Genomic DNA, 14,189 nt, shown 5'->3' on the forward strand with positions numbered 1-14,189 from the left:
CACCCTCCGTGTGATCGGAATGGCTGTTGAGCAAGTCTCCGTGTGATCGGAATGGCTGTTGACCAAGTATGCATTGCATTCACTTATGTGTGTGTAGAAGCCGCGTTTATCATGTGACAGGGGCTGGCACGCTGTTTGAATGGAGGAAAAACGGACGTGACGACTGGTTGTTAAGGACGCTAGAGGCAGTGCCTTTAAGGCATGCCCCATATATTGTTGTACGGGTGGAAATCGGGAGGAATTCGGGAGAATGGTTGCCCCGGGAGACTTTTGAGAGGGGCACTGAAAATCGTGAGGATTGGCAAGTATGAGTATTAGCGGTGAATGCGGTGTTATAATACCGGCGGGCCAGCTCTAATGTTAATTTGATATTGCCTCAAGGGCCAAATGAAATTACACGGGGGCCAGAGTTTGACACCCATGCCCTAGTTCCATGCATCTTTAGTACTTAGTAGAACAGTAATGACATCCTTCAAAGGTGATACACAAGCTTCTTGCAAGCATCTACAGTATTTTAGCCCATTCCTCTTGGGCAAAGGCCTCCAGTTCATTCATATTCTTGGGCTTGCATGCTGCAACTGCCTTCTTAAAGTCCCACCACAGGTTTTCTAGAGGATTTAGGTCTGGCCACTCCAGAGTCTTCCAGCCCTTCTTCTGCAACCACTCTGATGTTGATTTGGAGGTATGCTTGGGATCCTTGTCCTGTTGGAAGGTTCAACGTCTCCCAAGCCTCAGCTTCCTCACTGACTTCATGACATTTGCAGCTAATATATCCTGCTAGGAAATATAATTCATAATGCCTTGAACGCGCTGGAGATTCCCGGTACCTGAGGCAGAGAAACAGCCCCACAGCATGATTGACCCCCCACCATGCTTAACAGTAGGCTAGGTGTTCTTCTCTTTGTAAGCTTCATTTTTTCTCCTCCAGACATAACGTTGATTCATAGGCCCAAAGAGTTCCACTTTTGTCTCATCACTCCATAGAACAGTTTCCCAAAACCTTTGGGGTTTGTCCAGATGATTTTTGGCATACTGGAGTTTATTTTCCTTGTGCCTGGTAGTCAGAAGTGGTGTGTGCCTGGGAGTTCTGGCATGGAGGCCATCGTCTCGTAGTGCGCACCTTATTGTCTGGGACGAAACCTGCGTTCCCCCCTCTGCAATGTCCTGTTGTAGTTCTTCAGCTGTTACCCGGGGGTTTTTCCACCACTGTACGCTTCAAATACCGGACAGCAGTTGCACACAGCATCCTCTTTCTACCACGCCCAGGTAGTGTTTCCACTGTGCCTTTAGCTTTAAACTTGCAAATTATGCTCCCAACTGTGTCTCTTGGAATGTGTAATGTCTTTGCTATTTTCTTATATCCATATCCTTTCTTATGAAGAGAAATGACCTCCTCTCTTGACTTCTTTGACCACTCCCTGGACTTCACCATGTTGCAAATACACCATTGACCATCTACAAGAAGCTGAGCGTCACAGTCTTTTTCAATCAGTTTAATTGTTGCTCGTTATGGTTCTAATCACATCTACAGGTGTTTTCAACACCTGATTGAAAAGACCTTATTCAAATTCCATTCTTAAAAGTTATGGTCTTCAAGGGGTTGAATAATTTTGTCAATGAGATATTAAGAGAAATGACACTGTTTGGTAAGTTACAAAATATAATGTTGTAATTCAAGTTGCATTTGTCTATTTAATGCATCTTTATTTGATATGACTATAAACAAAATACGGAATAAATGTCCAACTTGCTAAAACACCAAACTTGTGTGGGGGTTGAATCATTTTGATCACAACTGCAGTTGATTAAAAAAAAAATAAATAAAGTCCCTCGGGTGTTGTCTTTTGTTCACAGGACGCTAAATACAAGAATATGAAATCCATCCATACATTATCTACCGCTTATTCCCTTTTTGGGGTCGATGCCTGGATAAGTTAGGGTTAGTCCTTGATAAGTCCTTGACTAGCCGCCAGGCATGTAATATGTGCCTGCCTTGAATTACTGCCGGGTATTACTCGCTCCCCAAATTTGTTAGCACATGCTTATTTTTACCGCCGGGTCAAATTCGTGATGTCACGAGTGACGCTTCCCCTGCCATCATTTGCAAAATGGCGGAGGAATTTTTTTTGTTGCTTTTACTGTGTGTAAACCAGGGGTCTTGTTCCACAGACACACTGATGGTTGTGATATAAAACAATTTTAACACTCTTACTAGTATGCGCCACACTCTGTGAACCCTAACCAAACAAGAATAACAAACACATTTCTGGAGAACATTGGCTCTGTAAACACATTGTAAACGCAACCTAAAAAATACCCAGAATTCCAATGCATCCATGACTCTTTGCTATATTATACACCCGCTAGCACCAAGCCCCCCCCCCTCTCCGTGCGTCGGTTGAGGTGGATGGGGTTGGGGGCACGTGTATAATATAGCCAAGAGTCATGGATGCATTGGAATTCTGGGTAATTCTTATGTTGCGTTTATAATGTGTTACAGAGCCAATGTTCTCCAGAAATGTGTTTGGTTTGGGTTCACAGAGTGTGGCGCATATTAGTAAGAGTTTTAAAGTAGTTTATATCACAACCCTCAGTGTAAACGGTATGGCTGTTGACCACGTATGCATTGCAATCTTGTGTGAGAAGCAGCGAAAGGCATGCGTCCTACCGGCACGCAGATAGCATGGTGCAAAAGGTGGGCGCCATGACATGTTGTAGAGCAGTGGTCCCCAACCACCGGGCCGCGGCAGAATTTTTTACCATTTATTTGATCACACTCAATTTTTTACTGCATGCATTGGTAAGTGCAGGGGTGAGAAGAGGTTTTAAATTAATTAGCACCCCAGGGGCTATTCAAGGAAATACGGTAATACAAGTTATATGACGACATTGGTTGGACTCTTAATGGGATAGTTCTTCTTTTAAAATTGAAATAATTTAGAAATTGGTCAAAGTCACAAAATGTATTGTGTTGGACCACAGTGGGTCTTAGACACGAGGTAAACAGCAGTCATCCATCCATCTTCTACCGCTTATTCCCTTTGGGGTTGTAAACAGCAGTCAGCTTCATACAATTATTATCAACACTATTTGATTATTATACTAAATGGCAGCAAAGAGCTGCAGACCAATAATCACAATTCTAAGTAAAGACAAAGACACATCATTTAGTATACCTTCCTCATTTCTTTTTCTACAGGAACTACAAATTAGTCAGTGACGTGCGGTGAGGTTTATAGCTGGTGAGGCACTGACGTAATCACAATCAGATTTACAAATATACAGTATGAGCTCTGCATGGATTATTTGCCATTTGATTGGCAGCAGTTTACATGTTATGTTTCATTTCTGCATTCTTTACACATACAAACTGTCGCCCACAAAATGTACATTTCATTAAAAACTAAACAAAAATAATGTTATCGCTGTCTCACCTTTACTTATAAATGAAGTCCATGGTCCTTCTGGATAAAATTATCTGTCACTTTCTGGGAAAAGTCCTCCTTCACTTCCTTCAGTTTTAAAAGTCTTATAGGAGTTGCAAATAGTTGCCCCGATTAGCAGAGCTCCTACTCTCATCATTGCTGAATTTCCCCCGGGGATCAATAAAGTTCGCTCTATTCTCTTCCATCCATTCTATTCCCACGAAATGCGAGCTGCTGTTTGGCGAGGAAGCAGGTGGCATTGATGACATCTTTGAAAATCTCGGGGTTCTCTTTCACCTTAGCATTGTGGACACTGATGTTCATCCAAAGCCAAGTCCATCATCCTCATCCCAAACCTTTTTAGCGCAATCTAGCTTTGAATGTGAGCAGCCCACCGCTCATGTTTGGTGAGGCTTCTTTGCGAATTCTTTAGGTCCCATTTGAGTCCACACAGTTCCACAGCTTGAAAAAAGAAGGCAAGGAAAGCAGAAAATGCGATTTCTTGCAGAACATCCACAAAGCCAGTCTTCTCACGTATAAAACTCAGTTTGGAAAGAGCGAGTAACTTTCCGTCCTGCTGATTGAAAGAAACCATTCAGCTCCGGCGTTGGTCTTCCTTTAATAGTTATCTCCTGCTTCGCTTGAAAGTCCACTTTAGAAAACTGTTTAAGTGCGGAAATGTAGTCATCCATGTTGAACGTCGGGGTGCACGAGACGGAAAAAATAAGTGGCTGTGGCACTTACCCGCTGAGGCCACCATATGGCTGGGATCATGAGCGCCCCGCCCCCATCGTGAGGCACGAGAACTATTTGCCTCACCTCAGACTTTTTTCTCTGCCGTTTAGATGGCTCAACCAACACACAAAACATGCTACTCGCTGCGGCACTTGACTCGCTGAGGCCACCGTATGTCTCTGATCATGAGCGCCCCTATCGTGAGGCATGAGAACTGTTTGCCTCACCTCAGACTTTTTTCTCTGCCGTTTTGTACGCTCAGCAACACACCAGACAAGAACGTGCTCTGGCCGCACGGCAGACGGAGAAGTTTACGAGGGATTGTGAAAATTCAGCGATTTTAAAGAAAAAAAAATCCAAATTGGTGAAACTACATGAAAATTAAAAACTAACTATTACAATTATTTTATCATTATATATTTCATTTGTTCGCATGATCACAGGTGAGGCACTGCCTCCCCTGACCACACCTCACTGAAATTAGTGCTCTCCTCGCTGCATCTCCATATAATCTAATGTTCATGGACCAAAAACAAGATCACCAGGAAGATACTGTGGGATGAAAAAAAGGTTGCAAATGGAGGTGAAATGCTAGAGTGGGCAGAACAGCTTTATCCCACACTAAGTTAACAATTTTCCACTTGATTTAAGGAAGACTGGTGTGTCTCTGGGGACTATTAGATACTTTTCTGCTGGGCTCTAAAAGCGGGAGGACTCAGCACATTTCAAGAGACTGTGAAAAGAAGCAAAAGAAGCAGAAATGAGGGCGGGGTATGAAAATGGAGGACAGTAAAATAAAAGAGGTCCTACTACAAGCATCTCGGACATTACGCTGACACCAGAAGAAATTAGCACTGAGTGGAAATGAAACAATTAAACAGTCCAGGATGGTACATCATTATGCTTTGTGTGTGTGTGTGTGTGTGTGTGTGTGTGTGTGAGTGATATTACATTGATAGGTGCTGTCAAATTATATGTTTTTAATCCGATTAATCACACTGGAATTTAGTATCATCATTAATCTTAGGTTATTTACTCACTCACATTAATTTAAATTAACTTAAAATAAGAGCCCAATATTAGGATCTAAATGCAATTTAATTGTTTTACTTGAATGCACATCATTTATTTAAATGTAATCTCTAGTCCCATCTGAGTGTATTTTGAAGTGAAATTTGCAGAGTCTCATCACTTATCTTTGCATTGACCTGATCGCTCACCTTATAAGAACCTACGCCAGCTTTCAGGTAGTCATCCGCAGTCACCTGATCGCTCACCTTATAAGAACCTACGCCAGCTTTCAGGTAGTCATCCGCAGTCACCTGATCGCTCACCTTATAAGAACCTACGCCAGCTTTCAGGTAGTCATCCGCAGTCACCTGATCGCTCACCTTATAAGAACCTACGCCAGCTTTCAGGTAGTCATCCGCAGTCACCTGATCGCTCACCTTATAAGAACCTACGCCAGCTTTCAGGCAGTCATCCGCAGTCACCTGATCGCTCACCTTATAAGAACCTACGCCAGCTTTCAGGCAGTCATCCGCAGTCACCTGATCGCTCACCTTATAAGAACCTACGCCAGCTTTCAGGCAGTCATCCGCAGTCACCTGATCGCTCACCTTATAAGAACCTACGCCAGCTTTCAGGTAGTCATCCGCAGTCACCTGATCGCTCACCTTATAAGAACCTACGCCAGCTTTCAGGTAGTCATCCGCAGTCACCTGATCGCTCACCTTATAAGAACCTACGCCAGCTTTCAGGTAGTCATCCGCAGTCACCTGATCGCTCACCTTATAAGAACCTACGCCAGCTTTCAGGTAGTCATCCGCAGTCACCTGATCGCTCACCTTATAAGAACCTACGCCAGCTTTCAGGTAGTCATCCGCAGTCACCTGATCGCTCACCTTATAAGAACCTACGCCAGCTTTCAGGTAGTCATCCGCAGTCACCTGATCGCTCACCTTATAAGAACCTACGCCAGCTTTCAGGTAGTCATCCGCAGTCACCTGATCGCTCACCTTATAAGAACCTACGCCAGCTTTCAGGTAGTCATCCGCAGTCACCTGATCGCTCACCTTATAAGAACCTACGCCAGCTTTCAGGCAGTCATCCGCAGTCACCTGATCGCTCACCTTATAAGAACCTACGCCAGCTTTCAGGCAGTCATCCGCAGTCACCTGATCGCTCACCTTATAAGAACCTACGCCAGCTTTCAGGTAGTCATCCGCAGTCACCTGATCGCTCACCTTATAAGAACCTACGCCAGCTTTCAGGTAGTCATCCGCAGTCACCTGATCGCTCACCTTATAAGAACCTACGCCAGCTTTCAGGTAGTCATCCGCAGTCACCTGATCGCTCACCTTATAAGAACCTACGCCAGCTTTCAGGTAGTCATCCGCAGTCACCTGATCGCTCACCTTATAAGAACCTACGCCAGCTTTCAGGTAGTCATCCGCAGTCACCTGATCGCTCACCTTATAAGAACCTACGCCAGCTTTCAGGTAGTCATCCGCAGTCACCTGATCGCTCACCTTATAAGAACCTACGCCAGCTTTCAGGTAGTCATCCGCAGTCACCTGATCGCTCACCTTATAAGAACCTACGCCAGCTTTCAGGTAGTCATCCGCAGTCACCTGATCGCTCACCTTATAAGAACCTACGCCAGCTTTCAGGTAGTCATCCGCAGTCACCTGATCGCTCACCTTATAAGAACCTACGCCAGCTTTCAGGTAGTCATCCGCAGTCACCTGATCGCTTACCTTATAAGAACCTACGCCAGCTTTCAGGTAGTCATCCGCAGTCACCTGATCGCTCACCTTATAAGAACCTACGCCAGCTTTCAGGTAGTCATCCGCAGTCACCTGATCGCTCACCTTATAAGAACCTACGCCAGCTTTCAGGTAGTCATCCGCAGTCACCTGATCGCTCACCTTATAAGAACCTACGCCAGCTTTCAGGTAGTCATGGGATTAATCACAGAAGTTAACTCACGTTTTCTGACAGTCCTAAGTATTCTATAGAGATGTCCGATAATATCGAACTGCCGATATTATCGGCTGATAATGCTTTAAAATGTAATATCGGATATTATCGGTTTGGTTTCAAAAAGTAAAATGTATGACTTTTTAAAACGACGCTGTACGGAGTGGTACACGGTTGTAAGGAGAAGTACCGTATTTCTTTGAATTGCCGCCGGGGCGCTAATTGACATAAAACCTCTTCTCACTCCGGTGTTTACCAAAGGAATGCGGTAAAGGCAAGATTACGCTAATTATTTTAAAACCTCTTCTCACTGCGACACTTACCAAAGGTATGCGGTAAATTTAGGCCTGCGCTTATGAATTTGAGTGTGATGTAAGGATAACATCATGAAAAGCACATTTAATAAAAAAAACGTTATTATGGTCTTACCTTTACTTATAAATGAAGTCCATGCGCAGCTCCTTCTGATCAAAAGTATCGATAAATTGTTTATAGAAGTCTTCCTTATCTTTCTTCAGTTTTAAAAGTCTCTCTGTCTCGATGGAGATCTTCCTTAAATACCTCCTTCTTCGATTGAAAGTCCAATTTAGAAAACTCTTTTATTTTAGATATGTAATCCTCCATGTTAAAAGTGCAAGCGAGAGGAGAAAATAAACGATCACTGCTCACTCTTGCTGCTTGTTGTCACTTCTTCTGCAGCCGAGTAGTCGCAAGAAGGATCACTAGCGCCCTCTACCACCAGGAGGCGGGAGTCATTTAATGACTCATATTTGACACACGCAGCTACGGTATATTAATAAAACATAGATGCTTACTGTTCTTTTTAGCATGGACCTTAAATCATACTGAATAGCTCTTAATCTTCTTCCCTTTATGCAATTTCAAATGATTGAAAAAGATGACAGGTGAAGTGTCACTCGTGACGTGATGAGTTTGACCCTGGGGAAATTTGAGGCATATGCTAATTATTTTGCAAAACGAGTTTGACCCGGCGTTAATCATGAGCCGGCGGTAATGCTAAGCATGCGATAATTATTTCAAATGATTGAAATCAGCTTCCTCCATTTTGAAAATGATGACAGGTGAAGTGTCACTCGTGACGTGATGAGTTCGACCCGGCGGAAATTCGAGGCATATACTAATTATTTTGCGAAACGAGTTTGACCCAGTGTTAATCATGAGCCGGCGGTAATGCTAAGCATGCGATAATTATTTTGCGAAACGAGTTTGACCCGGCAGTAATTTAAGGCAAGCGCATACTATATACCCGCAGGCAATTCAAGGAAATACAGTACATAGCGCCAATAAACCTTAAAGGCACTGCCTTTGCGTGCCGGCCCAATCACATAACATCTACGGCTTTTCACACACACAAGTGAATGCAACGCATACTTGGTCAACAGCCATACAGGTTACACTGAGGGTGGCCGTATAAACAACTTCAACACTGTTACGAATATGCGCCACACTGTGAACCCACACCACACAAGAATGACAAACACATTTCGGGAGAACATCCGCACCGTAACACAACATAAACACAACAGAACAAATACCCAGAACCCCTTGCAGCACTAACTCTTCTGGGGCGCTACAATAAACACCTCCCGCAACTCCCTACCCCCCACCTCAACCCCGCCCACCTCAACCTCCTAATGCTCTCTCAGGGAGAGCATGTCCCAAATTCCAAGTTGTTGTTTTGAGGCATGTTAAAGAAAATAATGCACTTTGTGACTTCAATAATATGGCAGTGCCATGTTGGCATTTTTTTCCATAACTTGAGTTGATTTATTTTGGACAACCTTGTTACATTGTTTAATGCATCCAGCGGGGCATCACAACAAAACTAGGCATAATAATGTGTTCATTCTACGACTGTATATATCGGTATCAGTTGATATCCGAATTGGTCATTTAGAGTTGGACAATATCGGAATATTGGATAAAAAAAGCCATTATCGGACATCTCTAGTATTTTATAAATTAATTCATATAGGATGATTATTATAGGATTATATGAGATGTTATTATAAAATAAATATGCGACGCTGATGGGTCAAGAAGTACTGGATCAATGACCGGTGAGGGTGAAGAAGCGCGGGTGAGACAAAGCATCCAAACCAAAATTGAAATGATGGAAACAAACTTGGGAATAAGGGGAGGGAAAGAGGTGAGAAGCTGTATTAACCCCTGAGGTGCTGGACTGTGTGTGCCTGGCTGTCCTATAGTGCCATCCTCAGCACTTTTACATCTACAATTACTGCCTGCTATCCATCATAGACGTCCACGCACTAGACTTTCACAGTTCACTGCTTCATAACACGCACACACACACGCACACGCACACGCACACACACACACACACGCACACACACACACACACACACACACACACACACAAACTTAAACACACACAGACCTAAACAATCACAGATCATTGCAGATCAGAAAAAAACAAGTACATATCAATATTCATTTTCTTCTACATCTGTATTCACTAATTTGTCTTTCAATAAGGTATGAAAGGCTGAAAAAGCAAACCACAAGGATGAAGGTAAGCCAAAGCTGGAAGAGTGGACTCTGAAGGTGCCAACAGTTAATCAATACGTCACAACAGTTGGGGCTCTTCTCAAACTCCATGTGGAGTATACTTAAGCATCAGTGTTACTTTTGACACAGCACAGGATCCTTCTATTGCTGGATTTTGTGCGTGGATATGACAATTGATACTTTTAAATAAAGACCTGCCCACATAATTACAGTAACATAAGCTAAAAGTTAAACGTTTTTGATAAAAGTATAAAGCAATTCAAGCCCCAAACACTTAAATGTAGAAGAGCAGCACATGCCATTAATAAGTTCATCAAAAAAGCATTAATGAAACTAGAAAAGCAGTCACAGAGCACGGACGTCCACCAGGCCTCATTGCTATTGCTTGGATTTACAAACCCTGTTTCCATATAAGTTTGGAAATTGTGGTGGATGTAAACATAAATGGAATACAATGATTTGAAAATCCTTTTCAAGCCATATTCAGTTGAATATGCTACAAAGACAACATATTTGATGTTCAAACTCAAACATTTTTTTAATTTTTTGCAAATAATAATTTACTTAGAATTTCATGGCTGCAACACGTGCCAAAGTAGTTGGGAAGGGGCATGTTCACCACTGTGTTACATCACCTTTTCTTTTAACAACACTCAATAAACGTTTGGGAACTGAGGAAACTAATTGTTGAAGCTTTGGAAGTGGAATTCTTTCCCATTCTTGTTTTATGTAGAGCTTCAGTCCTTCAACAGTCCGGGGTCTCCGCTGTCCTATTTTACGCTTCATAATGCACCACACATTTTCCATGGGAGACAGGTCAGGACTGCAGGCGGGCCAGGAAAGTACCCGCACTCTTTTTTTTCTCTTTTTGATGTGGGTTTTTGATACAGAGCTGTCTGAGGGATGGAAGGTCACGATCATTCAATGTTGGTTTCCGGCCATGCGGCTTACGTGGAGTGATTTCTCCAGATTCTCTGAACCTTTTGATGATATTATGGAGCGTAGATGTTGAAATCCCTAAATTTCTTGCAATGTCACTTTGAGAAAGGTTGTTCTTAAACTGTTTGAGTATTTGCTCACACAGTTGTGGACAAAAGGGTGTACCTCGCCCCATCCTTTCTTGTGAAAGACTGAGCATTTTTTGGGAAGCTGCTTTTATACCCAATCATGGCACCCACCTGTTCCCAATTAGCCTGCACACCTGTGGGATGTTCCAAATAAGTGTTTGATGAGCATTCCTCAACTTTATCAGTATTTATTGCCACCTTTCCCAACTTCTTTGTCACGTGTTGCTGGCATCAAATTCTAAAGTTAATGATTATTTGCAAAATAAAAAAACTTTATGAGTTTGAACATCAAATATGTTGTCTTTGTAGCATATTTAACTGAATATGGCTTGAAAAGGATTTGCAAATCATTGTATTCTGTTTATATTTACATCTAACACAATTTCCCAACTCATATGGAAACAGGGTTTGCACCAATTTGCTCCGCTGTTCAAATTTTGTGCACCAAAAGTGACTTTCTTTCTCAAAAAACATCATCTGGAATCAGTCCAAGTTAAAGAAACAAACTGTCGCCAATATACCTTTTCTCCTTCGGGGCAGTAACCTCTGACAAAGTCCTCACACACTTTGGCCTTATGGGAGACGTAGACATGACTGTAGGGACAGTCGCTGTTGTTGCAGATTCCCTTCAGGAAGTAGGAGCACACCGGCATCTACGGGGAGAAGATACCAGGAATGTCATCCATCTTGTGACAACTCTCGATTACATGGTCACGGTTTATTTGTGATGTGTTCACAAGTTACTTCAAAGTCCATCACATGTTGACACAATTCATCATAGCTAAAAAGGCGTAGGAAGAAGAGCAGTTTGTTTAATCCTACACCATCTCTCTGTTTCCACGATATGTGTTCAATAATAACATTATGTCAATGAGACTGAATAGAGAATGTGTGTAACAGGCAACTCATGCAGTGATAAAAGAACAAACAGGGTGTTTAAAAAGTGAACAACAAAATAGATACATGAATAAAACTAAATAAAAACAAAAGCCAATAACACAAATAGACAGAAATAATAAAGATAATTGAATACATTAGCAAAAGTATATTAAAAAGGGGTTGAATAAAAATAAAACAAGTTCATTACAACACAGCCGTTAATATTGAGCAATAACTTACTAATATGTTCATTGAGTGAAACATATTACTTGATCAAATTTATATTGGCTACTACTGATTTTTTTTCTCTTAGGGATTAATAAAACTTACTTTGAAGTGAATCATGACTTTTTAAATTCAATGTTGCAGTGTACTGAAGGCACTTGCAGCTAATGTTGGGAAAGAGAGTGTCTCTGAATCAGGTCAGCCAATGCAGGCCCAAAAGTAGCAGTTGTATATTTTTATTTGATGCCAGAGCTATTCCCTCAGTGTGAAAATGCAAGCGAGAAATAAGAGAAGGAGCGTGCTGGGAAAAGAATGAGGTAATGAGGATCGGGATTACAAGATATTACATTAGCTTGTCAACAGGTGTTTGGCCTTAAAAGAAAACTGTCAAGTACGGATCCCATTGCTCCCTCAAGCCACAGCGAGCAGCTACATAAACCTTAATTGCACTTGACAGTGGTAGAGTAAGAGTGGACCCACGTCTGGACAGCGTGTGTGTGTGTGTGTGTGTGTGTGTGTGTGTGTGTGTGTGTGTGTGTGTGTGTGTGTGTGTGAGAAGAAGGATCCTCCGTTTGGCATGCCGGGGTGAGCCCGGTGGAGGCCCTTCTAAATATATCTCCCAGGGTGCTTGGGTGATCGGGGGAAGCGGCCAAGTGTAAGAAAGACCCCACTTTGTGGACATCATCTGTAACCAAGTGTCAGAGAAATATTTATACAACCCACTTTCATGATGTGTTTATGTGTACTAGATGCCTGTGCAGACAAAGACAGTGGTGGAGGGTAAAGAGATCTGCACGTGTGTGCGTGTGTGTGGGTGTGTGTGTGTGTGTGTGTGTGTGTGTGTGTGAGAGAGAGAACGAAAGAGAGGCCTTTGCATGTCTGAGGTATTTGTGGAGAAAGAAGAGTGGGAGCAGGGTGCATGATTTAGGCTCATCTAACCACAAGACCTCACAGATCATGTTTGAGGTAACTGAAGCCGCTCTCACACATTTACCCAAGACTCCATGTCGTCTTGTGCGGGGTGTCCTTAAGAAGGGGAATGCTCCGGGGAGAAAGGCGCTAAAGGCGTCAGGTGAAGCCGCAGGGCGAGGTGACATGACGGCAGACAGCTGGCATCTCAGCACTTGTGTGCAGCAATGTGACAACGAGCACAGGTGCTCCGTATTGTGCATGTGTGTCTGGAGGGTGAGGCAACAAGGAGTAGTTTGTCTTCAAGAGAAGTAGGCAACAGCTTTCCCTTTTTAACGGCTTATCCTTAGGCCTCGGCTGATATTCGATCAGTCAACTCAGGACCAAGTTCACCGGATGTGATGGAATACAACAAACCTGCACGCTCACTTGAAACACAACCACTCAAAAGTCCACACTAGCTGAGGCGTTTGGTGAACAAGCCAGGTCGGTGTAAACAAAATAGCGAAAAATAGTTTGTCCTCTCAGAAAGTGTGACTAAACATGGGGCTGGGCGATATATCGATATATCGCGGGTTAGTCTCTGTGCAATATAGAAAAGACTATATCATGATATTGGAGTATACGTTCTCACGCAGTTGCTTTTAGCTGCTGGCATTACACTACAGGCTCTTCCCAATCTTGTCTCTCCTTCTCACAGACAGCAAGCACACCTTCTTACACACGTCACATACGTACTGTATATGCCCTCGCGGAGTAGAGAGGTAGCAGCATGGGTAAGGTTAGCTGTGGTAGTAGCGGTGTGGTGCGGTAATACGAGAGAAAGAAGGTGCGAATCTGGTAACACATGAAGGAAGAATTAATTCCCAAGAAGAACAGCAGGGGGTCCATCGTCTGGCGGTGGTTTGGCTTCAAAGAGGAATATGTCGAACAGACAACCATAATTTGTCAAGTGTGGGGCAAAAGCATTGCTACAAAAAGTAGCATTACTGCTAATATGTAGCATCATTTGAAAAGTCACCTGCTAGAGAATGAAGAGTGCTTACTCCGCATGTCAACATCTCCATTCAGTGCCACACCAACAAAATGCCGAAGCAACCATTTCCACATCAACACTCTCTAAGTGGTCCTCAGACGAGCCTTCCATCGTTGCTTCCAGTCATCCCGATTCTCCATACATTTGGCCAGTTGCTTGGTACTCTGAGCTCCTGCATCCTTCTAGAGTATGTGCACGTACGTCAGTGTGGGACGTCCTCTTGACCGATGCCCGTGTGTTGGTTCCCACAGCACCAATTGACTGGCTGGCAGCTCCTGATGCCTTTGGCGGTGTCCTGCTAGTCTTATTCTCCTAACAGCAATCTTCTCGCTCACCCTTGGTATTCCCTCGTAGAGGATTCTGTTGGTTATGTGCGCACTC

At 43.1% G+C, this 14,189-nt stretch overlaps 1 protein-coding gene across 2 annotated transcripts in view; it reads right to left on the minus strand.

Annotated features, from left to right (window-relative positions):
* zc3h3 (zinc finger CCCH-type containing 3) overlaps window positions 1-14,189 on the minus strand; it is a 109,874-nt gene that overhangs the window by 38,880 nt on the left and 56,805 nt on the right. For both annotated transcript variants that reach the window (XM_061882906.1, XM_061882905.1), the window contains exon 9: window positions 11,281-11,412. In XM_061882906.1, coding sequence (XP_061738890.1) covers window positions 11,281-11,412 — 132 coding nt within the window. The remainder of the gene's footprint in view (window positions 1-11,280; window positions 11,413-14,189) is intronic.

Source organism: Nerophis ophidion, linkage group LG22, assembly GCF_033978795.1.
Source record: "Nerophis ophidion isolate RoL-2023_Sa linkage group LG22, RoL_Noph_v1.0, whole genome shotgun sequence".
Classification (NCBI taxonomy): Eukaryota; Metazoa; Chordata; class Actinopteri; order Syngnathiformes; family Syngnathidae; genus Nerophis; species Nerophis ophidion.